The sequence below is a fragment of the Amia ocellicauda genome, chromosome 20, assembly GCF_036373705.1.
Source record: "Amia ocellicauda isolate fAmiCal2 chromosome 20, fAmiCal2.hap1, whole genome shotgun sequence".
Taxonomy (NCBI): Eukaryota; Metazoa; Chordata; class Actinopteri; order Amiiformes; family Amiidae; genus Amia; species Amia ocellicauda.
In genome coordinates this window covers 22731354-22759138 of record NC_089869.1, presented here as the reverse complement: position 1 = coordinate 22759138, position 27785 = coordinate 22731354, and the positions used below count along the sequence as shown (strand labels likewise).

Here is a 27785-nt window from a genome sequence, read left to right as displayed (position 1 = left end):
GTAGACACCGATTTACATGTGTGCCATTGTTTGCCGTCGACTACTGTCTCGACGTTGTCAAAACCCCTGTGACCGAGAAGGAGCTCTCAGTGTGTTGTTGTTGTTGTGTTGCAGTGTCGAGCTCGACTTCAAGCAGCAAGAGGACAAACTCCAGCCGCTGATGAAGAAGCTCTGTCCCACCGAGGACCCTCAGGTGCCATCTCTGCCTTACCCCCAGGAGGGATACACGTCCACCCCCAAGCGGAAATCGAAAACAGAGTCCAAGAAACACGCGCGGTGGAAACTGTGGTTTCTATGATGACGCGCGTTGGTTTTGTTTCTGTTCAAGGAATCAAAGGAAAGGAAGACGGGAAGGAATAATCCAATGGCTTGCCTTCTTCTCCCACACACTCTATCACCCCTATCCTGGAAATCCAGAGACGCCTGTGATCTCGGCTTTAAAAACCGTAAACAACATTTAATTTTCGTCACGTTTACCAAAAAGGATCATTTCCAGGAGCAAGGCGTGAAATCACACCATACCTAGTTATTCGCAAATCAGCAAGGTGAGAAGCAAAATTGGATCTATTATTTTCTCCATTTATTTATTTTTCTACTCCGGTATGCAGAGATTTTTCTTCTCCCCCCCCAGCGAGGGTTTTGGTTTCACCTCTTAATGAGGAGCTACCTCCCCTGCTTCGCTTCGCACCCCCGTCCAGGCCAGAAGTGCGGAGGGAAACTCAGAGACGGTGTGGACACCTAGCTGGACACGACGACTGAGAGAAACCACTCGAACAGCAGATCAGAATCTGGGCAAAGCACAATTCAATTATCTTTCTCAAACGTTCTGGATACGTTCTTGTGTACAAGGAGAGGGGGAAACGGTATTTTAATTCACCATGTCAATTATTCTGTGCTTCAGTGGGTAGAAAAAGGAAACTGAGGGAAAAAGGGAGGTTTCCTGGTCTTAAAAGGAAAGGGATGTCAATCACATTTCTCCATGGGGACATTTTTAAAATCACTGAATGCCAACAGAGTCCCAGGAAAACACGGCAATCCATCACACCCTGAAACAGCTCGACTTTCTAATTTCACCCCCCCAAATTGTAATATACTATCAAAGAATAATAAAGTTATTTTTGTATATGTATTTGTTAAGTTAGGCATTTCAATGTATTTTTTATATATATTATATATTAGATAGATATATAATACATATGAACATTAAGATAACTACAAATCTAAAGTATTACTGGTTCATCATTCTGCTGCTGTGACGGATATTTGCAAACCGTATTTTTAGTATCACGGTCGTGCGAGACCTTTCCAGCAAAAGCTTAAACGGCAAATGAAGATGAAGCACGAGAGAAAACAGAAGCCGTATTATTATTTCCAGCGCTTTTGTGCGGCAAAGTTCATGGCACCTGATTAAACAAGTCATTGATTCTCACACACAGACGAGTGATAGCCCCGTTCAATTACAGCGTTCGCGCGTTGCCCGTCCACCGTACCGAAGCACAGAGTACCGACACCGTAAATCATCTCCACTCTCCGTCAATCGCAGTCAGACAGTGGCTCAGACCGGTGCCGACAACAGGACTGCATTTGTGATTGTATTGTTACACACTTCTTCACACAACTGCAGCCATTGGGTGCCGCGTTCCCGAGCGCGCCACCGAGAAAACCACTGTACCGATCTGAACGCACACCATCCGCTCTCACACGTGTCATGAAAAAGCTATCCTTCATGTTTTGAGTTGCATTTTACTGTCCCGAATCTTGGACATCTGTGGTAATAAACCCACTGTCAGGCAGACACGACAGGAGGAAATGTTAATCTGAACAGTGAAATGGACAATTACAAAATAACAATAGTGGAACAGATTTTTAACGAGTGTTTCCTGTGATGGTTATTTCTAAATGTTGTAGAGAATTTAAGAGGGCTAAAAAATATATATAAAAAACTTAAAACTACAAACAAATATATAAAAGAGGTGTGCTTTCTGCCTATGTTTTAGGACAGGATTCGTAAGTCAACAAACTTGCGGTCAAAACATCTAACAAAGCCAAAAAAAAAACACTGCCCGAAAGAGAAATCTGTGCCAAAGTGTTTAACGAGCGTACCATGTCTTTTCCCATTCTCTTATGACAAAATAAGCTACTCCATTGACTATAAAATGCTGCTAAGTAGACCCAATTTATTAGCTAATTAGAAGGTAATTAAAATGCCCTTGATAATCACAAAGGATTTCTGTTGACTGTATTTAATGAAATTATGAATCAGCACACCTCTAAGTCTTGTACACGATGGGTTACAACTCAGTTCTACTGTAGCAAAAAGAGAGACGTAGACGATTATCTGTACCTTAAGGAAGTGCAATTGATTTATTATGTGCAATATTGTGTATTTTATACTGTTTTTAAGTCAAATTAAAGCATTTATGATACAAAAAGACCATGTCGAGACATATCTGGAGTGAAGTGTATGTTTATAAAAGAAAACTTCCAACAAAGACCAAACTAAAAGTAGAGGACACATTGGGGGACATGCACACAAACATCTCAGAACCAGAACAACGATCTCCGGACCGAGCCCTGGTCTGTCACATGGTACGAGTTCATCGGGACTTCTGCAGCCGATTAGCCCATTCGTTTTTCTGTTCGTCTACCGCGTCTGCCTCTTTCCTGGGCCGAGGAATTCAGTCACCTCCCGGGAAAGGAGGTTTAGAAAATGGACTGAATTGTACAGATAGACGAGAAGATAAGGGAAGCTGCCTGTGAAGTAATTTTACAGCGAAGCAGAAGGAAAACACTGTGCAGCCAGCGACGATATTAGTGTGTGAGAAAAGGAGATCAAGAAAGAGGAGATGTGATGCAGGCTTTTCTCTCTCTCTCTCTCTCTTTCTTTTTGTCATCAAGGTGAGGCTGCTGCCCACTGCCAGCGCATCGGGCCAGATCTCGAGGGAGCAGAGCCTTGTTCCTCTGTCGTGTGGGCAGCAGGCAATGACTGTTAATGATGTGCATGTCTGCTCAACCGCAAATGTTATTCCCCAAAACAGCCGTCCTTTATTGAAGGCCACAGCTGGATGGTAATGGCTTTTCCACTCCAAACACCAATGCGATTAGTTTGCAGAGCTGACACAGACTCACCGGTGAGCGTGCCACCGCCAGGCACCCCAGTCTTGTCAGCGAGGAGGACGTGGGCTGGAGGGTGCGAGTCATTGCATCACCCTGGCACTAGAACGGTGTTTTATTTTTGAATTCCTCCGAGTCCCCGCTGCGCCTCGGAAGGCAGAATAATGGAGATGCAGTGAAGTCGAGATGCCAGGCCACTCAAGTCAGTGAGCGTCTATAGGCACCAGAACCACACGTCACATTCGCAAGAGAAGTTATAAATCTCCGTGCGCCACTATCCGTGCGGCCCCCGAAAGAGTTTAGATTGCAGGGAGGCTCCGGCACTCATAACTCAATCAGTGAATGAGAGCGGACGTGGTGACCCGGACCCTCAGGCCTGGAAACTAAACGTCTGAGTGTTTGGCAAACAGAATGAGAGACAAATCGATGAAAATGCTCAAAATGCCAAGTCATGCCAGAGTCATTTTAACACGATTGCTTACACTTAATCATGATTTAAGGTGTCCCACGTTTATCCACCTCCATCCCAAATGCAAATTCTGAAGACCATACAGGTAAACAGGAGAGATTTCCCTCCGTATTGAAGGTTGGCCCAGTCACCCATTAGTTTGTTTTTAATGGCATCACCGCACGGTTCTCTATGTTTTAGATGATGCACAACGTCTCCTGAATTAGGCAGCTGCACCATGGAAGCTGGCACGGTTTTTGATAAACAAATAAACAAGCAAACACTAGGTATTCGTGAGAAGATCAATAAACCTCTTGGTCGCAGGTGGTGTTCCATCTTACCTGAAATTTAGAACAGATTCAACCCTTTTGGAGACGATGCCAAGTATTTATTTTGACACTGATTTTTTAAAACTAAAATCTGCATCATCGCAAACGTCTGCCACAGACCTTCGTCCCTGGCTGGCTGTGGGTTCACAGAGGGGAGACCAAATCTGCATGCGGCAGCGTGTCCGCCAGCACTCTTAACAGCAGCTGCACGAAACCGCGCCTGTCAGATCGGCACGGCGTCAATCAATACCAGAGGAACGTCCTCTCACTGCAGTACCCCTCACACGTGCTCCTGCGCTGCCTGCACACGCGGCCCCCGAGGAGAGCGAGACTCAAGCTACAGCCTGGCGATACGGTCAAGAAAGCCCAAGGATTAGATTATTGGAGCGATCGATCAGGGCAATTGTTAGCAGATTCAAAAACAAACAAATCAGCAAAGCAAAATAAAAAGGTGTATACAGAAACGGTGGTTGAAGTTGCCTATCCCTGCTTCACCGCCACACTTTAATTCCATATTGGGGATTGTTCTTAAAGCACACTAAACAAAGCAGGGCGTAATACAATCTGAAAACAAAGGCTCGGTTGAAGGTCTGTAGCTATTATTTGTCGAGATGTTGTTGATCTGTACGGCAAACTGCCATTAAGAACACAAAAGCTGAAATGTAGCAGCTTAGAATCATCCCAGGCTGAAAGGATGCCAGTAGGATCCGACTTCCAAATAAAGACAAAATTATACCTTACAGACAACACAACAAACAAAAAAGCAATCATTTCCAATTCAAATCCGGTCGACGGCAGGAAACGTTCGACAGGATGGATTCTTACAATTCCTGAACGCCTTTTCTCTACCTTGTCTGTCGCGATGATCGCTTTCATCTGCATTCCACATACGACGCCAGTTACAGAGGGGGAGGGAAACAAAAGTTAATGCATAAATCTAAATCTGAAGCTGATCCCCGGCAGAACAAGGTCAGGAATTCTAAGTACTGGTTGCATTTCAATCTGGCAACATGGTGTCGACGCCACAAGAGTGAATCGTTACTGGAGTTATTACTGGGTGGGGGGGGGAGATCTTTGTCCGGACTGGACTGCATCTTAACCAGGCCTGGGCTCCTTTAAAAATTCAAGCCACTCTTAGCGCTCATTAAATAATCATAGACTGCTTCGAAAGTAATGCTTAAAAGCTACACTTGCATTCACTGCCTGAATTTTTAGAAGCTCAAAGCTTGAGTGGCCCAACACAATTGTATACATTAAATTTGTGACCGCTGTACCAGGCCACGGGAGGAGGTTATTGGGTATCAATTTTATGAGGTCAATATGTAACAGTGGGGGGTTATGCTACATCCCAGAGAGAGCCGTTCCTCATCAATAATACAGCACTGCTTTCGCCTATACGTTTAAAAGGAACGCTTGGGTAAGAAGGATATTTACGTTTGGCCCAGGCTGCAGGCACGTCGGTCTGCAAACGGATAGCGGATAAAAAAAAAAGTGGAATGTCTCACTGGATGAAAACAGCTCTCTCTACAGCCAAGACAGAGAGAGCATCTCTGAAGTCTGCGGCCGCCTGGAGAAACTGGCGCGGAGAAGAAAGAGGAGGCGTCATTAAGAGTCAAGGGCCACATCGGCACGAGCCCTCGAGCGTTTACCAAAACCGTGAGAGAATTCCCAGAGCAAAGACCTGCATTACCCAGGACTATCCTCTCAAAATCTTCACTTAGCTCAGCCTTTTGTTCCTGCCGTCAGCAAGTCCTACACACAGGCAGCGAATACGAGCCAGTAATTGAGATGAAGAAGCAGCTGGATGCTTTATAATGCCTTGTGGGGAAGTCAATATTAAGGCCAGTTATATAAAATATATATATATATATATATATATATATATATATATATATATATATATATATAAGCAAACGATGATATAGAAAGGCTAGAGGAGTTGTAAGCTGACTTCAGTGGAGCCTCAAACAGACACTTTGCTGGTCTGTACAGACAAATACATCAAAGTCTCTGAGCTGGACAGTGTTTCCAGTTTGACGTTAATCGCCGCTGATTTTACATACAAACAGATATCAGATACAGCTGGATTCTGACAAGCTTGACATTATAAGACAGCGAGTCGACACAGACAGATGCGATTACATCCCCGTCCCTACCCCTTCACATGCAACCCGACTGGACACGGCCAGGAGTCTGAATATATAGAGATCAGCTTCATTGGAACGGGAACGCAGATAAAATCTGACCCGGGGCGAGAGCTGCAGGAGAGTTAACCATGGCGGTGCAGCACATCCTTCAGCATGAACAGCCAAGGAGGAAAATGCTGATCGCATACACCGGCCGTCACCCGCCTGACAGGAATTTTATAGATGAGTTAGTAAGCAGACGGGGAGGCGAGGGAGTGCGTCCGGGAGAGACGCCGTCCCTACGCCATCGCTGCAGCAGCCTCCGGGTCCAGTCCAGAGAGACCGACACAGCTCCGCAGCGGGCCGTCTTCAGCACGCCAAGCAGCCCCCTCGCATCTGCTCTTAAGTGGATGCATTTTAATTCCATTTTCTGCTACAGTACCCCGGCATCTTGTATTTTTGGATCTTCCTGCTCAGGGACAGAGATGCGCGGCTAACGTGTGTTAAAAGCGTGCCGGTTAGGCAACGGCAGGTGATGCAACAACCTTCCAGATAGAAGCTCTTCTGTCACGGTTGTGTTGTTTGTTGGTTGGTTTGCTTATATGTCTGTTGGTGTTTTAGAAAAGATAAAGGAGGAAAAACAAAAGAGAACCCTCCCTCGGTGATGTAAAGTATTCAAAATGTTCCACAAGACACCTATACTGAAAAATAGCAGAGGGCAATAATTTTATTTTGTTATAAAAACCTGGAGAGGAAGCTGGACCAAAGAAGTGCATTAAAGCTGTTGCTGACAGATCAGAAACAAACACAGGAACCGCTGGGTAGCAAATACTACAACAGGAGGCTTTTTCTTTTCCTCCCTAAGTGAATGATTAGAAAGTTTTGAGAGAGCCGCTCAATTAGGATCCAGAGCGGAGAGCCCACGCCGCACGCAGCTGGCTAGTAGCTGTCAGCCGGGCCCTGAGCAGGTTTTATCTCGCCGACAGCTTCATTAAGCATATGTTGTACAACTCGAACAGACAGCGTAAAACAACAATAAGATGCCTTTTGGCTCCATGACTCAGAAAAGCACATTAAGGGGTAGACATCTGACGTGAGGGAGACGCAATTACCTCACGCCACGTCACCTTTGTGTCAGGATAAAGGTCTGGGTTAGAAATTAAGATATTACTGACATGCTGGACACATGATTGGGTGAAGAGATGGTTTGCCCTCGCGAACACAAGTGTATTTATCCAAAGAGAGACACGGACCGGGAGCTATATCCATTCCCAGCCCATGGACAAATATCAAGGTCCATTACACATCTCATAGGGATGTGGTTTTCATTTTTGTTTGTATCCTGCTGGTACACACACTATAAATGTGCAAACGAATCGCATTTGCATACAAATGGTCTTTCAAATTGTTTATGAAAAACATCAGTAAAGCAAAATATCACCCTGAACATGATAAAATCACAGACGCCAAAAGGATGACTGAAGCAGCACAAGCTACAATACCTTTCATGCTTCAAGGGGAACATATGAAAAGATTAAATACATTAAAAAAACATTTATCAACTAACTTCAAACATTGAGCTATTAATTCTGCTTAGCACCCATCCATGTATGGAAAAAAAACATGGAAACATTTTATTAAACCAAAATAAATACAACATACCTTGACATAAATACAATTAAGTGAAAATGAATGCTTATTACACTGTAAAAGTGCTTACTCTTGCATAACAGCTCTTATTACGCTGAACAATTATGATTATTACAATGTAATACACTGGAGAAAATCGGCTCATGTAGATTTAATCAATGTTAGTTCATCCTATTTTTCAGTTCTCTCACTGGCAATTGTCACACAAAATCGCACAACATTCTCGCTTCAATTTGTCTGTGTAATTAAAGTGAAATTAATCAAAGTGTTATCTATAATGCAATACAAAAGTTCTGACGCTGATATTTTACTCAAGTGAAGTAATGAAAAATGTACAAACTTAGAGACAGGATGTCAGACTTCAGCTTTGCATTTTTGTAATAATAATTGTTAACTAAGTACTAGTTATTGTATTATAGCTTAAAGTTCTCGGCAGAAGTGAGGACAGAGCTACGGAATTAATTTATTAGATGATATCAAATGATTTGCATGTGGGGAGGACAGATCTTAAAGAGATAAATAACACTGGGCCTCTTTAATAAAACGATAAAAGGAACGGAGAGATAAAGCAAATCTTCAGAGAAAAGCTCAGTGAGCACATGAAGTAGATTTAAACAAGATTTTGATTGCTTTTCGCCACCTGGGATTTAAAATCCAGTTATTGAGGATTCAGCAAGTCGCAGCCAGTTGTGATAAAGATTTTTTTTTTTCCTCTAGGTTGATATTGAGAGACACTTACAATAAGCTCGGAGTCGCGGCCCATGGAGATGACTGTTCTGTTTACCGTCCTCAATAGCTTCTCCATAATAATCTGGACATGCCACTGGGTGGGTCCCTGAAGAAATAGTTAGGCAGAGAGAGAGAGAGAGAGAAATAAATTAAAGGGGATGAATATTGGATCCCCATATTTATTGTGCTTAAATCTTTTTACAATTCAAAAAAAAAACACACACACACACACACACAAAACACAATTGTCTTCTGAAAGCAGATTTATTCTGATTTTTATTTTAAGGAGAAATGGTTCCTGTCAAAGGGAGAGGCACTGCAAACTAAACAGCCTTATTTAATCATAGGCTGGTGTCTCAGGAGCTGCATAATTACTGCAAATAGCTGAAATAATTAGTGGCAGCATATTTTTCTTTTTTTCCCCGTTCCCTAGAATATGCAAAAATGCAAATCAGAGCATATTTTGGATTTTAATGTTTTAACTGCAGAACACAGTTCAAATCGAGTGATGTGTCTTAATCAATAAGTAGCATCTATAAAACCTGCTAGTACCATTCCTTACCGAGCGCAGACTTACATTTTTTGCAGGATTACTGAAATAAATCAGATAGAAATCTCAATCCCACTATCGAAGTGTGTGTTGACATTAATCCGGGTCTTTCTTGGCTAATGGAGAAGATAAGCCCAAACTCATATTTCCTTTTTTTCAGCATCTTAGCTTCCCACCATACACAGTTAAAAAAGAAAACCCTGAGAAGCGCAGAAGCCGCTGCAATAAATTATGGATTTTGAAGTGCACTTTGTAAGAACCGTGCAAGTCTTCAGAGATCATCCTTTGCTATCAAGTCGAGCTGCTCTACATGCAGCGATTAGCAGGGCGAGGGACGCACCAGCAGTGGGATGTGATTTCCTCAGAACAAATTCCCAAGAAGGACAGCGTGTTCCCAAAGTCTCAATAATTCAAGATGTGGTTTAAGTCACTTTTCTGACAAACTCCACACAGCTCACTTCCATGTGACCACTGTTCACCTCCCCATCTCCAGCTCGTTAATGAAGAAACCGTTTCAGAGCTTTAGCACACGTATGTGACATCTCCTGTGTCAAATCCCTCTGGTATGACACTCGAAACACTCAAGAAAGAGCACGTGCGATCATTTCCACAGTTGCTGTTTTCATTGGAAGACTCACTGGGGCAATATCAGAAACACAGACTTCACATCCGCACTGCAGAATATATAGATCAGAGCCAGCTATCACAAAGAACCTTATACAGACGCTTAGTATAATGATTTGAAGACCAAACACACAGATTTGATCGCAACCTCGACTCTAAGAGATGCACAAATAACGTCAACGGAAGCGAGTGAATTATGCATGAATGAATTAGCTCCCCGAGTCCAGATATCATGTCTTATTGTCCAGGAATAGACCCGCGTAACAAAGACAGACGGGCTCACCGGTCACCGAGTACTGCACACTAATTAAACAAAGTCCCCCTGATTGATGAACATAACAGAAACGGAGCTTCCCGCTACATCATCTCCATCAGCCAGCTTCATACAGAGGAAAAATCAATGGCTGCCCGGCTGGTGGGATCATTCATTGCCAGGTAATATCGGAAGAAAGAGGGTCTTTCCTATTCATCTGTTTTTCTGCAAAATCGGGTGCAGTCTTCAACAGGCAACAGCTGAGTAAGTAAGCGAGTTGAGGAAATGGTGGTAAAGAAAATAAATGTTCCAGTCCTCATCATGGTAAGTCGTTTTGATCATCCACGTTTGATTTAAGACTCGCTATGCAAATGTTTTGGTCTATGCAGCTTTGCTTAAAACAACAAAGACTCCAACACACCCTTAAAATAGCCTTAAAAATGTCAGGACAACTGCCTGGGTTGTGCTAGTTCAGGAAACTGTGGCCAAAAGCAGACATTTATTGGTCAATTCCAGTCCAATTCCATTCGTCATTATTTGTTCAATTCACTCCCAATTCCAGTGGAGCCTCTTCTGTCAACCGCACAAAGATTGGGAGTGGGAATCTGCACTGGGTCTGAACAAGGGAAGTGGAATTGAAAAAGTGGACTTGACCCCCAACCCCGACTTACTTAGAGCTACACAATCATAGTGCCAGGAAACGCCAAAGACCAAAACTTGCTCGAGTCAGATCAGTCCCTCTTGGCTGGTCCAAAGCTGTCCATATTCAAAACCTTAAACTCAGTAAACCGACGTGAGGTTTTCCAAGTTCATGGCCAAAAATAAACACTGGAGAAGAAATGCATTCTTCTTCTGACCATCACAGCACATGACCCATGAGGTCACATGAGATGCACAATTCGGTCGGCAAGTGCATGATCTACTCACCACATCTTTCCGGTAGAGGACCTCCAGGATGTCACTGAGCAGATGGCAGCAGGCCTCCAGCTCCTCCTGCTTCTCCAGGTGAAACTTCAGCTGCTCTGTCATCAGAGGCAGCAGGATCTCCCGGCAGTCTGGAGGAGAAGGCCCACAGAGAGCAGCAGTCAGGGCAACAGTAGACGGGTGAGAAGCAACGACGGACAACGCGTTACGGCATGAACAGCCACGTTCTCGCTTTCAAAATGGGAGCTACCTTCCCACCCATCCTTGCTCTGCAGGCCAGACCCAAAACCAAGAAAGTAAATTGTCATGTTGGTTAATGTATCTCAATAAATTGTGTATACAACTGCAGGCAAAATCTTATAGACCATTACTTTCCTGCACTCATAAAATGATAGCTATATTAGGTAGCATAAATTCAAAATTCTAACAATATAAACAAAACAGGAGAATGTTACATTAGGTAATGCTATACGTTGTATAATTACAACCGAGTAACAGTGTAATTAATGGCTATATCAAATCCTTTTAAATGCAAATCAAGTGCGTCTCTCCTGTATGGTAACTGAATGGTTTAGCTCTTAAACTCAACTATGCCACACAACCTGCTCACTATGACATCATCATGTCTATTAACCGTGAGATTCAGATTTCCCCCCTGGCTTTAAGGAAATAAGGACCCACGACTCGGGGTTCAATATTTTAAATGAATTCCTCGTCCTGATCAATTAGTCGGCTCTGAGGAGAGAGGTTTCGATCAGGCATGGGGGTCACCGTCCTGACGAAGGGCCTCGGCTGGTGCTCTCCAGGGACGGAGCGGCAGGGGAAATTAATGCAGAACTGCTTCAGCCAATCAAAGCACGTTAGCAACGCAGTTTATACAGCAGCGGAGGAGAGTGCAGAAACCCCCCGGAATCGCCGTCCCCGTCAAGCCACACAGAGAGGAGTATTGACAGGAGGAATTAGCGAGGGCACTGAACGAATCCTGCGCACCAACACAAATACATGCCTCCGTCTACCGCACACACACATGCAGGGGTCTTAACATACTCCATCCGTGTGTGTGTGTGTGTGTGTGTGTGTGTGTGTGTGTGTGTGTGTACACTGCGTTCAAGGGTATGAATAATTGTGTAAGCTACTGTATATTCAGGAACACCTCTTTGCATTGATTATGTAGAGCAATAAACACACACAGCCATCTTTGAAATCCACACATTTGTGGCCCATATTTGCTCAAAACAAACAGCTACTCCCACTGTTCCGCAACGGCACTTAAAATCTATATGAGCAGATTAAACCAAACAAAAACACAAAGTCCCAGAGAGCGGAATTACTCCTCTCTCTGAATCCACTCTCTCAGAATAAGTGTTTCTGTACCCAGGCACCTTCTTACGCTTCCTCCAGTCAGCTTCAGAAATGACTAGAGCTGAACTTTTTTGACCCCCTGAGGGATTTTTAAAAACCTCAATCAAATCTTCTCAAAGCCTTCTTTGCTTAAGGCCAAAAACATTAATTTGTCTTAACCCATCTAAGTCATATCCTCCAGGGATTAGCCGTGTTGCACTTTTCTGGACTCGATCCAGTGCTACAATGTCCTTCTTATGAGGTGGAGAGCAAACCGTGAACAATAATCTATGAGAAGTCCCCAAAGAATATCATACAGCTTCATTATATCCTCCATTGATCCGAGACCTTCTTTAACTGTATACGCTAGCATTCTCTGGACCGTTTCCTAATGAGAAAAAATAAAAATGAAGCGTCAATAATACAACACATCCTACCACTCACAACATGGTTTTGTTTTGGGGTATTTCGGTCTTCAATGTTTTTTTCTAGGTTAGTGCATGGGAAGCAACTTCTTCTCCTGTTCGACATTGTCTGATTTCCACATCGGGAATGTTATCTTCCGACCGGCAAAACGAGAGATTTTCCTTCTGCTCCAAGAAGTGCTCACCGCCTGCATGGGGAAGGGATGCGTACGTGATTGGTGTGACACCGTGTTGAACCCTCTCACAGAAGCGGGAGAGAGCAGAGGCTCGTGGGACGAGACTGAGTGACACGGGCGCTAACTCATCAGACGGAGAAGGGGCTGATGGGAGAGACGGGGCTGCGACTTCCACGGGAGAACCACCGTCGCAGCGCATCGTTAGTGGAAGCGTAGGTGGATATTGATGGTATCTGCTCCCTCGCAGTGTGTAGGAATCCAGCGAGACTCGGCTGAATGAGTGAATGAAGCAGCGAGACGGAGCCGCACAAGACAGAGATGATAGTCGAGAAGAGCTGAGAAGCAGCTGTATTTTTCATGTAGCATTTTAAATAAAAATCAATAAACAAAACTGACTGCAGATCGTTTTAATGTACTTTATTCATCAGTAAATCAGGACAACCTCGGAACCACATATCAGCTCTATTTAGCACATGCATGTGTGTCTTTACACACACACACACACACACACACCTGAAATGTAACAATGTAGAGTTGGAGGCACACAGGGAAGACTGTTGGCTGCTATGTGACAATGTCCTAACCGTAAGCTACTGTGGGTGACAGAAGAGACAGAAGATAAAGTTATAAGTCTGACGGGCAGCTGTCTTTTTTTAACCCCATTCCTACAACCACGCTCCTAATAACCAGGTGTCCAACAGCAGGTTCACTGTGAGGCATTAGGTACATACGATAAAGACAAATGGTTGTAATAAAGGATCTATCGAGCACAGTTAGAACCAGGATTAGGAAATTCAGGCCCAGGTGACCTTGATTAACCCTCATCAGTAATATGGGTGACTAGAGTGACCCTGATAAACCTAGCACACATATCTGTATACGGTGTGGAAACTGGGGGGGCAGACATCACAGCTTCACCACGAGATACAGCGAAGGCAGAAACGGCGGTTCAACATCTGTTCAGAGTGCAAACCTGGAGGAACGCCGAGTGATGGATGTCTCCGCACTCCGCATTTAAAAATAATATCAATCATTATCAGGGCGTGGGTCTGCGGGAAAGCAGGGCTCCTCCGTCACTGCATCCAAGCTCGAAATACAGACACTCAAGCAAGAACCCGTGTCTCCTCGTCCCTGAACACACAAATTCAATAGTGTTCCCCTCAAAATAGCGATTGATTACTGTAGCCAACATCAGAACCACAGGTTGTCTCTCGCGTGAGCTTTAAAATCAGCAGAATAAAACCACCTGCACAGTTTTATCCGTTGAAAAGTGTATTCTTCTTAAAGGACGTTTCTTCCGTATATATTAATGGTTCGAATCTCCTGCTGCACACTTCAAAGAGTTTAATGAAGTAATAGATCTCAACGTCATCAATTATTACATCGGGAAAGATAAATACCCCGGTCCGGCTCTTCTCTATACCTTATAATTCAAACGTTAAGTCACCGATGCAGCACTTAGAAGTGAACGCTGGCAGTCGATGGAAATGGAAAAGTTTCTAACAGATCCCCTCAATAATGAATTACTTTTTTAAAAGCCCTCCACTTGCCTTGAAGTGCATATTGCACGGCATCGCCCATAACTGATTACATCTCTCTGCATGGCAGTAATGAGGAAATGTCTTGATAAAGTCATTATGCGAGACAGTAATAGGAGACTACTTTTCGTGTGCTAGAAGAAAAAAAAAATCCTCACAATCTGCTTGACCGGTGGAAAGATGTAATATTTGAACAATTTTACTCTGAAGAGAAAATACCGGGAAGGACGTTCGCCATGAATAATACTGAACTAATGTGTAGGTTTAAAGCAGCAAGATGAAGTACTGGATCTCAGCTGTGAGAATTAATTCAATTTGCCCTGATTGTGGCGCGATTCCAAAATGGAGGGAATAATTTATACAGAGGCCTTCGGTGGGTCTTGGGATAAAACGTTTCTCCTGTTTTTCTAAACACAACAGGCATTTCTGTTTCATGTTGCTGCTCCGCTTGCCTTACAATCCCCTTGGAAAATAATCAAAACACTTGTATTTTGTATTTACATAAATATTTATATGCAGAGAAGGACAGATAGAAAAACTAATGTAAAAGTACTGCAGGAGAAATACCAATTAGATATTAAAACAAACCAATAACTCATGACAACTGATCTTGTTTGTTATTGTTTCAAATGATTTCTCACTAGAAATAATATTCTGAACAGCTGTTAATCAAACTATAAAACATGGCAGAATCACTGCAGAATTTCAGGATAAAACTGAAAAAAACATGTATTTTTCACACATTGTAGTTCAGATATAAACCCAAATAACAGTTGGTGTTATTTTTAGCAAAGCTGCCAACTTAAGTTACAAAACACATCCCCCAGAGTCAATCTGCAGGATCCAGTCCCGGGCTGCGTAATGAATCTCGCACTGAGAAGCACAAATGTGCTCAAATAAACACTAACATTCATATAAACACATTACAGAATAAAAAACAATCAAATAAAAGGGAAATTAAATACAAATCAAAGATGAAAGATGTATGGAATGAAGGAATTTGGTGAATAAATGTAGCGCAGCCGGAAGAGAAAGCGAAAAGCACGAATCTAGCCGTGGGGGTTTTGTTATTGAGTTTCTTATGCTCTTGCAGCTACAGAAGTGGTGAAATGATGATGCCTTGTCTCTCCATTGCAGCGAGCAGCGAAGCCAGCAGCATCAGCCCTCCATGCCCAGTTGGAAAGCAGTTTGATGACTAAGGGAAGCAGACTGGAACTATCGAGCACGGCCAAAACTGCACCCCCACTGCCAAGCAAACAGATTTAGAGAGCACAATAAGTCCAGACACGGGCCACGAGAGCACTTGAAACATTTGTTCTGGACCGATGGGCCCATTTTTTGGGCACGCGGTTACGTATGTAAAGCGGCGACTCGGTGGAAATGTTTTCCCCAGAGCGATCCGGTGTGAAGGTGACACACAGCGATCCAGGGACAGCCAGGGAGGGGGAAGGTCAAAAAGACACTGTTAGTGTATTCATACCGGACAGGGTGACCTCAGCGAGAACACCTGGAGACCAAAGCATGTTTATCAACTCGGCGATTAATTTGCAGAAGAATCTGATGTCAATTTGTTAGCTGTATAATAGTGTATAAAGTGTTACTAATTTCTTTTAACTACTAGAGATTCACTGACGAATACACAGAAATATATCAGAAAGGCTAGGCTTCCATGCTGGTATGAAAGTAATTTATTAAGTGTAATGTGTGTATTATTAAAAAAAGCCAAGAGACCACACAGACGATATCTACACAATCGGAAATTGTGTGCCAAGATTGAAGCCAGTATAGGATTCGACCTGACCTTCCTTATAATGAATTAAAGTGAATTTAAAAAGTACTGCGGCGGCTGGATGTTACTGGAGGATCTGCGTCTGTACAGTGAGATGTAATATTTAACAGGATCAGAGCCTGCACAGGTCTGCAATACTCGAGACTGACACAAATTCAAAGCCTCTTTCAGCTCCTAATCCTGTTCAGTTTGTTCAGTAAATGCGGCTTCATCAACATCTTTAAGCGTCAGATGTTGTGCATAAAGATTACCTATGGAATTCGGTCTGGCGCAGAATATAAAACCGTCCTGTTCGTTAATAGTGAGGCAGCAGCCTGCTGAAATGAAATTAAAGTGACATCCAACTGTTTGAGATTTACTGTGAAAGTTTGAGCGCACAGTGTGGAGAATGCTCTAGGCAGATTACTGCATTTGTTTATTGAAAACAGTAAATGAATTCGTCAAGCAGTCCTGACGAGTCAAAATGTTGTCACTTAGATTTCCGTGCTGTCTTTTGCCATAACTATTAAGGTGATGATATCTGCATGTATTAGACTGTAGTGCTGGCAGAGCCATGGCACACAAAGCCGGAGTTTATTATCTGCCAGTTACGCAAGGTGGACGGACACCTGTATTGTAATTGTTAAAAATAAGCCGCAAACCTCCCCGGCGATAGCGACAGAGTGGTGACATTTCCACTGAGTGCACCGTGACCGAGAGGACGGGGGTTTTAAAGTGGTTGTGACAGGTTCACAAAAGCTTATTTTTCTGAAGAATAAAACACCCGTCCAAAAAGAGAAATCGCACAGAAAGCAAGCATGGATAAAATGCAGTCACACCAATTTTCCCTGATGCACAACATGGAGCCTAAATACAAATCCATGGGATGAATTTACATCAGGCTCGACCACGCCAGAGGGGACCGTATAGGATAGAAGTCTTCAGGAAAAGACAGTACTATAGATAGTATATACAGTGCATTTCGAAAGTATTCACCCTCCTTGGCATTTTTCCTATTTTGTTGCATTACAACCTGGAGGTAAAATTTATTTATATTTGGATTTCATGTAATGGACATACACAAAATAGTCCAAATTAATGAAGTGAAATGAAAAAAATAACTTTAGAACATTCTAAAAAATAAAAAAACGGAAAAGTGGTGCATGCATACGTTTTCACCCTCTTTGCTATGAAGCCCCTAAATAAGATCTGGTGCAAACAATTACCTTCAGAAGTCACATAATTAGTTGCGGTTTGCCAAAAGGCATGTGGGAGACTCCCCAAACATATGGAAGAAGGTACTCTGGTCAGATGAGACTAAAACTGAGCTTTTTGGCCATCAAGGAAAACACTATATCTGGCGCAAACCCAACACCGCTCATCACCCTGAGAACACCATCCCCACAGTGGAGCATGGTGGTGGTGGCATCATGCTGTGGGGATGTTTTTCATCGGCAGGGACAGGGAAACTGGTCAGAATTGAAGGAATGATGGATGTTGAACCTGTTGAAATTGTAGACCATTTTAAATATCTAGGCACTTTCCTGGATAAAAGATTAAGCTTTTTGGGGAATGCTGAGTATATCTTTAAAAAATGTGTGCAATGCCTCTACCTACTTAGGAAATTGAATAGCTTTGGGGTGAGTCAGAATATTCTAGAGATGGTATATAAATCCCTGATTGAGAGTATATTGTCAATTGACATCATTGCCTGGTACGGGAACCTTAGCCAGAAAAATAGGAGTTCAGAATAGTGGTAAACATTGCTTGCAAAACAGTGCAGAGGCCACAATGTCAGTTAGGAGATCTATATACACTGAGAATGAGGAAGAAGCCCAGAGTGTTCTGGATTAAGACTCGCATCCCTTGTTCTCCGAGTTTGAGTTTGAGTTTCAGGAAGGCGATACATGGTCTTTTATTCCCACTGCAATTAGCTTTCTTAACTCAAGATGATTTTAAATAGTATTTTAGAATGTATTTTTATGTATAATGTACTTATTGATTGTATGTATTGATCTACATGTGGATGGATTATATTTTGTTGCGTTTTTCATCGAGTGATACCAAAGACAATTTTCCACCTTGTGTGGACAATTAAGTATTATTGTATTGTATTGTATAGAAACCTGTTTCATTCTTCCAGAGATTTGAGACTGGGACAGAGGTTCACCTTCCAACAGGACAATGACCCTAAGCATACTGCTAAAGCAACACTCGAGTGGTTTAAGGGGAAACATTTAAATGTCTTGGAATGGCCTAGTCAAAGCCCAGACCTCAATCCAATTGAGAATCTGTGGTGTGACTTAAAGATTGCTGTACACCGGCGGAACCCATCCATCTTGAAGGAGCTGGAGCAGTGTTGCCTTGAAGAATGGGCAGAAATCCCAGTGGCTAGATGTGCCAGGCTTATAGAGACGTACCCCAAGAGACTTGCAGCTGTAATGCTGCAAAAGGTGGCTCTACAAAGTATTGACTTTGTGGGGGTGAATAGTTAGGCACGCTCACATTTTCTGTTTTTGTGTCTTATTTCTTGTTTGTTTCACAATAAAAAATATTTTGCATCTTCAAAGTGGTAGGCATTTTGTGTAAATCAAATGATACAAACCCCCCAAAAATCAATTTTAATTCCAGGTTATAAGGCAACAAAATAGGAAAAATGCCAAGGGGGGTGAATACTTTCGCAAGGCACTGCACGCTATAGGTGAAGCCAATCAAATCCAAGATGTTTAATTGAAGCACAAATCACACATGAACCGATCAGCAGGTCCTACACAGCTCTTCTGTGAGCCGACTGACTGAAGCAGCGTACCTATTGTGTAAATAGGACCTTGAGATCAATATAATGATCTCTACGCTACCAACAGTATTATGCTGCATACTCTTCCTGCGGTTTGATTTAATTGCCCCCTTAATTAACATTAGCAAAAGCAATGAAATACTGCAGAGAGAAGCCGACGTGGAAGAGGTTTTACGGGATTAGGCACAGCGCCCAACAGATTGCTCGCTCCTCATGTTTCGCGGCTCTTTATGAAGCTCTGCACAAACGAAGGAGCTAAGCGGATCGCCGCACCTGCCATCTGAAAAAGCCCACCGATTTCATCAGGGAAACCCACATCGATCTGGGCTTTTATTCAACCGATCGATGGATCCCTGGAGAACGTCTGCACCCTCTTTCCAGGCTTCGGTTATTTCTACAGACACAAATCCAGGCCACCTACTTTTCACCCAATCATGTGCAATCCCTCGGTGAACGGCGAGTGAGAGTTTGACGACCATGATCAGTAAATTCAGAAGGTGACCACGAGGTTTTGGAAGCATCTTCATGAACCGCGAGACTTTCAATATAACTTCTATATAATTTCAATAAATCCACTTTAGTAATGAAGGAAGATGAAAGAGAACATATCCTTAGGTTTAAACTGAGGCAAACAAGAATTGTAAAGGTGCGATTTATCTTCTCACCAACAGGACGGGTCTAGGCTTGTGCACAATTGCCCTGAATCGCATCTTCCTATCCTTAGCTTTATGATATGCAAGATGCAGTCAATTCGCTATCATGAGAGACCCCTCACAGCCTGTAGTTTAACCCTTTCAATTCCCTGGATGGCAGGCACTCATCTAAACTGATAGGGTTCGTTGAGTTCATCTTATGACCTTCGGCCTGGACAGAAAGGGGTCCACCTCCTGAAATTCATTGCCAAACAGCTCGTCTGAGGGGTCCCTGACAACACACATGATCTGACCAGGTGTTGATCTCATGGTGTAGATGAGTTAAGATATGATTGGTCAGGGTAAAAGTTTTATAAAATTATTTTAAAAGTTCCCAAACAAACAAAAACAACAAGACGACGACAAAGGAAGACGACTAGAGGAGAACTGCTGAAGAGCAGAGAAGAACAAGGCATTATCGATTTCCTTTCCTGCCACTTGAGAGAAGCATAATATTCATATTTCATTATTATAATCCAATTACATTAGCTTCACATTACAGCAGTCCCAAATTAATTATTAGTGTACACTTGTGACTTGTCGCATTTTCCCCCTCAGAAAATAATCCTACAGAGACAAGTTAAACCGTTGTGCGGATTGTGTGGAAGTCACACGGGCGCAAGAAACTCCTCTGAGAAGCTGAATGTTTCAAATTCCATGTAAAAGAGAAAAGGCTGCTTAAAAATACAGGATCAAGACCTTCTGAGGTCCAGCAAAAGATCAGCGCCCAAGGCAAGGTGATCTTTCATTCACGAGGCACTTGTTAAACCAGCGAATTACAGACACCCTCATGAAAACAAGTCCTGTGGCGTCTTTCTTCTGCTCAGATGCGTTCTTGAGCAACATTTACCTCTAGGCCATATAAATTGTTAAAATTCTCACAAACGCAATGCAGCACAAACACGGGCCCTGTGAAATAAATCAAACGACAAAGATCTCCAACTCAAAAGCCTTAAGTGACCACAGGAAAGAAAGAAAATTAGAAAAAAACATTTAATTACCAGTATGGAAAGTTAGAAAGTGATGCATTTTCCCTGAGAAGAGGACGCGAGGGCAGGAGAAACAGGATGGATTCGCACAGTTTCATTTTAAAGACAACGATAGGAAGATCTCCCGTCCTACGAGGGGGGAGGGGGAGGGGGAAGCTCCCGAGAGGGCGGCGGGCCCACGGGGACGCTAATGATCTTACCGTGTTGTGTGAAAAGGTCGCTGTGGACGATGTCGATCATACAGTACAGCTTCTGCTTCACCAGGCGTCCCAGAGGAACCTTTAGGATGAAGTCCGTGAAAAGTTTGCTGTGCGGAGAGAACAGGAGACAGTAAGCATGTGGGGAAAAAAAACTGAGATATTACAAGCACAGTGGGGACAAGGATGCTCAAGGATGCTGCTGAGAAAAGCATGTTTATACATTTTTTAATCGTGCGTGTTGAGGCTGCTGGGCCTTCGACAGTCCCTTTGACCTGATTATCCGGTTCACTGCCCAGCATTAGCCCCATCTCTTATTGTCCTGTGAATACACAGACCACATCAAAACCAAAAACAAGAACAAAACAAACAAAACACTTTGGTGAAGTTGAAACACATTCCCTCTTCCTGTCCTGATGAATATACTTCAGATAAGCCTACTGTGGCACTGACAGGCGTGCCAGCTGAGGATGAAATGCTCTATAATCTAATCATCTCTGCCGGTTATCCTCTTGCACTCAATGTTACAAGGGCAGCACTCATGTTTTTTTTGTTCTTAATTTCAACAGTGAGCCACCAGTGAATCAGCTACCGACTCTGCAGGGGACACAACAGCCGAGAACCGATAATCCTCGGAGAGCTGCAGGCGGCGAAACCCCATAATGTCAGCAAGCGCGAGGTGCTGATGGATTCGAACGCTAAACATACGGGCGGACGCCGTCCAAGCGAGGACATGAGAGAGGCAAGACTGTGTGCCGGCGCCGAGCCCTTTTGGCACAGATCAAAGGGTCGCCTGTGCCCCGCAGGGCGCCAGGCAGAGCCCATATGAAACACATCTACCCCGTGATAGCCGTGCTGGTGGCGGCGGACCAGGTGTGGGCTTTTGGCAGGAGCACACAGGGGCTGCACAGCCCTGCCTCTCACAGCGACATAGACCTGAGGCTGGCAGGATGAGGGATCAGGCGGTGACAGCTATCCTTGTGTGAGGGGGAGTAAATCTCCTCTGTGTGAAGACAGTATATCTCACCCATCAGGCGGCTCGGCAGAAGTGATATTTTCAGAGAACACCTACTTTCACCATGTCTGAGAGAGATTAAGGCTGGCTTTACCCATGATAAGCCTTTTATTATTATCCTCGCAAGATTTCCACCAGGCGAGGACAGAGCCATGTCTGTGGTATCGAGTCAACACAGCGTCCTTTAAATATAGTGCCAGCCACCCCGGAAAGCTAGTGGAGAATATGGCAGACTGTTCTCTGTCACCTGCAGCCTGTGGAGCACTTTCTTTAATGAACCAATGAGAGCAGGAAATATGTGAGCTTCTCTAGGGGCTCGAAGGGAGACACAGGGCTTCGGTCCACAGAGGACAAGCGAAGGACAGAGGTCACACTGAGAGGACGTTGTGCAGCCGGAGCCAAAAATAGCCGGGGGCATGTGTGTGACAGAGAAGAATACAGCAAGGAGTGGGAAACCCTCACCAGTATGCAGGGCATCGCAAACAACAACATGAAGGAATTATCTATAAACGTCACTCCCATCGAATAATAAACACACAAAAAAGGTACTTTGGAGGGCATAGCGTGACTGTGTAGAACACCAAAATAAAAGGGTGAGGGGATGATCTCAACCCGAGCTTCACCGGTAACAATTGGAAATGATTATGTCCTCGTATGATGTGCAACTCTCCCCATCAGTGTTGTGCACATAAGTGGCAAGCCGGCCGAGCTACAGCCTTTATTCACCGAGGCCAGCGTTTGGCAAACAGCAGATCCGCGGCTCCAACACAAAGCGTATGAATAAATCATGAGCTCCACGGTTTGATCTCGTGCCACGCGAAAAGCGAACCACACGCCAGGGCTCTGCAGGAAACAGATTACCGGCCACGGGAGCCATCAGGGGGGTTTCCACTCAATCACGCTCAACAGCCCCCGACCTTGAAGGGGTGCAGTTCACCGCAGAGGCCTTCCCTCCACTCTCAATCAGAATAAAACACGAAAATAAAGACTGGAACAAAACGGAGTGCAGGGCCGTCCGTCCGTCAGGCATTAGACTGGGATTGATTTGTCTCCAACATGGGGCACAACTGCTGTATTAATGGCTCAGTTTGGTGTAGTTTAACTATATTCTCCTTTAGCACAGGAGCTGCTGAACTTGAATCTTTCAAACTTTGTAAATTTCACATAAAAAGAAAGGAAAATAAATGAAATAACATGTCCATGGAATCCAAAATAAATCAGGAAATTACACCATAAAAACAGTAAGTTGTTTTAAAGATACAATTTCTACTTTCTCCCCTCCCTGTGGCTTCACCATTTCATTCCCTCAACGTTTATCTTTATTTTAGTAAAATTGAAGACATTTCTCCTCTGATACGGCATCTTTTTCTTGCATTAAAAAAGGGAAGCAAAACATTTTCCTCTTTCTGTGCAGCCGCTGATGATTAAATCGCTGCCGTCGTCCAACTTAATACTATTTACATTTGAATACATCTGTGAGTTTATTGCATTTTAGTTTATTTCTTGCATTCGAGGGTCTGTAAGTTTTGTCGCATTTGAAATGGAAATGCCTGCTGCAGCGCGGTGTGGTGGCACGTTGTCGACAGCAAATGCGAAGGAGCGACCGAGGTCACCAACGCGCCACAAGGCTTTTTGCAGAATGTCATGTCCTTTTCAAGAAAACCGGAGAATTCGGTGTATTCATGGCATCTTATAAAAGCCTTGCGGCAAACAGAGATGCTATTTGGAAGCGAACACAAAGGCCTACTGCTGAACACTGTCGATCTGCAACACACACACAAATGTAACCGTGTCGCCTTCTCTGTGGTATAAATAACAGATTGTCAAACTCCTATGGAAACACTGACCCTAAAGACCAGAAGTGCAAGCTCTTTAAATACATTAAATGAAAATAACTGAATCGTGTGTCAGAATCATCGTGTCAAACAACTGAATGAACACAGTTTTCTTTTCATATGAATAATAATGATTGTAAATAAAGGTTGAAGGACTTTTTTTTATTTAAACCTAATGATTGTGTTTTATTAAATTAAAGGAAATTCAAACTGTCACACACAATCTCCATTTGTAAAATGTACTTTTCCTAAAGTCATTATTATCGTATTTGTCCATAAACGAGTTCACTGTAGTGGACCAGGCGGTACGGCCCCAAATCTCAGGTTTCCAAGGTAACCCAGGAGTGTTCAGCCAATCACAGAGGCAGATAAATCTCTAATGGTCCAGATTTAAATGCCCCGAAGCACACAAAGGCACTGAGAAGTGGGAGCCAGTAACCATGTACATCTTACAAAGAGGCTAAAAGCTTTAATCACTTCATTTTGGGGAAGAAAATAAATATATAATCATTAACAATACAGTTTTGCTCAAACCCCATATCCATCCTTGAAGTGCCGATCGTGTCACTTCCTATCAAGCATAAAAAAGCATAAAAAACAAACCTAATGAATTCGGTACTCTATCAAAGCCAAGCACAGGAAAAGGGTATGAAAAATAAGCATTTAATACACCATTCATCCCGACCTCTTCAGCTTTAATCAGTAAATTAACTGAACACAGCAATCACACCCGTCTGCTTAATCACCAGCGCTTAATCAATGCCACCGCCGAGATGAATACAGACTAAAATACATATATCGAATGAACTGTAAACAGTCTTGATGATTGTCTGGATAGTGAACCTGGGAATTACACACAACGCCAATCTCCCGTAAAAACAAAATGACCCGGGCGTGTGTTTTTATCCGAAACGTCAGAAAGAGGAGAGAGAGAGAGAGAGAGAGAGAGAGCGAGACCCTGAGTGGCGTCTGGCAGGTGCCTTTCTGCGCCCGGTGTGTTTATTCAGAGAGCGCTCTTGCCAAGTCTCTCGCATCAGCCGGGCTCATTGAAACAGCTCATCAAGGACCCGGCTCCCATCTCCCCAGGGCTGAAGAGCAGGCGTGCTTGTGCGGGTTTCTTGTTTCTCTCCTCTCCCTTTCTCCTGCGTCTCAGACATCCGTGGTTTTCAAGAGGAGGCGACAGAAAGGAAGGCCGCGGGGACAGCTTCACCAACCCGGCCAAGAAAAAGCTCAACGGTGAGCAAAACCAGAACAGATCGTCGAACGGCATCAAGAGGTGGTTCGCACCCTTCCAGGGATGACGGCCATGAGTCGGGAGTCAGAGGGAAGTGTTTATTAGCCAGAGCACCTCCACGACACAGCCAAGCATCGGGGGGGCGGCCCTGAGCGAGAGTCTGTACATTCAGACCCAACAACACGCCCAGCGTTAAACAACTTCTTCATTGCCCGTCCTGAGTCAGCAGGGTGTTGAAGATATATTTATACACTTAAGAACAAAACCTGATGTCATGTTTTATTTTGAATGAAATGTGCTTTCAGTGGTTTGTTTAGCTAACAGTACACAGCATCTTTCCATGAACAACAGATTTACCAATTTAGAAGTGATCGAGAACAGGCTAACAATTGTGTGCCCCTGGAAGAACAGGGGTTGTCAAAACGCAATGGGCTGCCAATGGTGCTTTATGCCTTAATTAGTTCACTGGAATGAAGCTGGTAGAACCAAATTTGAAAAACCATCGGCTCACACACAAACTAATCAAAAAAGGAAAAACAAATCAAAATTACCTGAGTTCTTTTGGTTCGAAAACCAGTTTGACGTCGTTGACAATAGTTGGGACATATTTCAGTGCAGCGCCCTACAGCAGGAGGAGAAAAGAAACGTGTCAGAATGAAAATGAATGCTTAAATCAGTAGATGTAATGCTGTTACACAATCCACACACACAAGACCTGTACAGCACTCTCCGAATTTCATAAACAAACAGTCAATTACGCGCTGCAATTCCAGCTGAGCGAGCAGATGGATTTGCCTAAAGATATGCTCTTTAACACTGTCACTGTTGATATTAAAACATATATATTGAACCAAAGCATGCTGGGATGAGGAGTCGTTCACATTACATGCACAGTGAGCTTCGAACGGAGGAACAATATGGGCTGCTTTCACTTCACCAACGTAGAAGATGATCATTACATTTGTTTACTTGATCATTTAAAGGGGGTTGTGTAAGTAACACTAATTGGGGTCAGACAACACAGCAGTCTCAAGCAGCTACATGGAAATAATAACAATTAAAACGATATTCAGCTGAATGTGTAATAGGTAAGATATTAATATCAACATAATTATGCAAATAATCACAGCTGATCTAGAACAATCCGATTGACCTGTATTTACGCCCCAAATGCAGCTGTCGATCAAACCACTGAACTGAAACTGATCTAAGTGATAATTAAGGAACAACCACATCAGCTACCACTGGATTAAAACACATCCCCCCCAGTACTGAGAGATAGTTAGAGCCGAGCAGTGAGGAGCCCGACGGAGACTTTCAAAATAAAATGATTGTAAATTCAAAACATGTCCCAAATGGCTGGCAGTGCCTCGGCAGATGACGCGGGCCGAGCACAACGAAATGCCTCTTTAAAGACACGTTGGGTGAACAAGTTGTTTACATCGCTTGTGCTTGTGTCAGGTTACATAAATAAGGCTCAGTGTTACATAAACAAGCCCTACAATAGTAATAACATCAAGGTCTACCATGAGAGCGAGTGCTTTTGACTTTCTATGCTCACATATTAGCTTTAGAAACTGGCACCGTTGAAAGGCCCTGCCTTATCGCACTGCTCCGCGCGGGACCGGCGGATCTGACACACCGTCTCCTATCGCCGCTGGATGCATCTTTATTAATGAACGCTTGATTTCCGATCCGCTCATTTACTTTTCTATGAAATCAGAGATGACACCGGCTGATTGTGGCAAGGTGTCTCCCAACTCGTTAATTGCAGAGCCGTAATAGCGTCTCATTATTAACGAGCATTTTCTAATCAGCCAGCAGCTGCTGAGCTGAAAGGCCCAATCATTATTATCATCATCATTATTCTATTGATCGCTGTCACTTCAGCGGCGTGATCGACAACGCGAGGCACGCGGGGGAGGCGCCGGCCGATCGGCTCGTTCGGATTCAACCGTGGAGGGGCCCTGATTGCAACTGCCAGCCTCGCCACACCGCGGACCACACCGGCGCTGGATCCCCACTGAACGCCACTTCATGTCCTTTCAGGATAATAAACCGAGCCGCGCTGAAGACTGCAGGGATTTGCTCGAGAGCTCACTCACTGTATTAAAACAGCTGGCTTTAAAACTCCAGTCCCTTCATCGTCACGCGGGTCGTTTCAGCTAATAACCTTATCATATTTTAAATGGACTCATCTGCTCCATTTGTAGAATTGCGACATTTTTTAATCCATTTCTGTACTTATTTATGTTAAAGCGATCCTGGCCCTCGATGGTATCGATTACGTCTTATTCATGACCAAGTTATTTGCATTAAAAAACAAAAGTCCACTCATCTGTTACCATAGCATAAAATCAAGTACCAAAACGGTCCCGTCTCCTCTTTCACAGCGACGCAGCATATATTCGCTGATTTAGCAAACAAGACATGGATTTTACTACTTAATCAGAATCCGTAACCTAACTCATCAGAAAACAATAAAACCTTGCTATACTAACAAGGAGGTTGTCTTTGAAAGCGATGCCATGTTGGAAAACATGGCCCAGCATACTGATGTCTCTGGTCTGTCTAAAGTTCGTTTACCATGTCCAGATTTCAGCACAATGAGATCTTGTGTCGAATCAATACGCACTCTTTAAACGTGCTTTAAAACACAACGTAACAGCGGGTTATGGTTTAAGGGGCGTTTAGGCAGAGCAGGGGCAGCTCAGGAAAGTCAGCTCGCCTCACACATCCTTTTCTCACCATCACTGTTAGTAAAGGAAACTTATTTTTTCTCACTTAGAAGTCCTCGACTTGAAAAGGAAGAATTCTATTTGACGGTTCTCTTCTGTTGTTCGACTCACGCAAGTATCCCTGTACACTCTTCTCAGCGTAGATATTAGTTCCTTTAAGTCTCTCTCGGCATTGTAATCAGGCCTGAGGAGCGATAGTATCACGCTGGGAGAACAGGCCTGTAAAAAGGGTTTACAGAGGCCAATAAGTTCGGTTCACAGGGGAGAACATTAACTTCTTAATAGAGAGACAT

The 27785-nt window shown here is 43.6% G+C and overlaps 2 protein-coding genes across 7 annotated transcripts in view; one reads left to right on the top strand and one right to left on the bottom strand.

The window, feature by feature from the left end:
• The window catches only part of insyn2a (inhibitory synaptic factor 2A), a 41251-nt gene extending 38766 nt beyond the window's left edge, over positions 1–2485 (top strand). For both annotated transcript variants that reach the window (XM_066693589.1, XM_066693590.1), the window contains one exon: positions 115–2485. In XM_066693589.1, the coding sequence (XP_066549686.1) occupies positions 115–298 (184 nt within the window). In that variant the 3' untranslated portion in view covers positions 299–2485. The remainder of the gene's footprint in view (positions 1–114) is intronic.
• Positions 1–27785, bottom strand: part of dock1 (dedicator of cytokinesis 1) — a 238902-nt gene that overhangs the window by 152484 nt on the left and 58633 nt on the right. For all 5 annotated transcript variants that reach the window (XM_066693808.1, XM_066693809.1, XM_066693807.1 and 2 more), the window contains exons 24-27: positions 25306–25376; positions 20674–20780; positions 10751–10878; positions 8407–8502 (exon numbers count right to left, since the gene is read on the bottom strand). In XM_066693808.1, coding sequence (XP_066549905.1) covers positions 8407–8502; positions 10751–10878; positions 20674–20780; positions 25306–25376 — 402 coding nt within the window. The remainder of the gene's footprint in view (positions 1–8406; positions 8503–10750; positions 10879–20673; positions 20781–25305; positions 25377–27785) is intronic.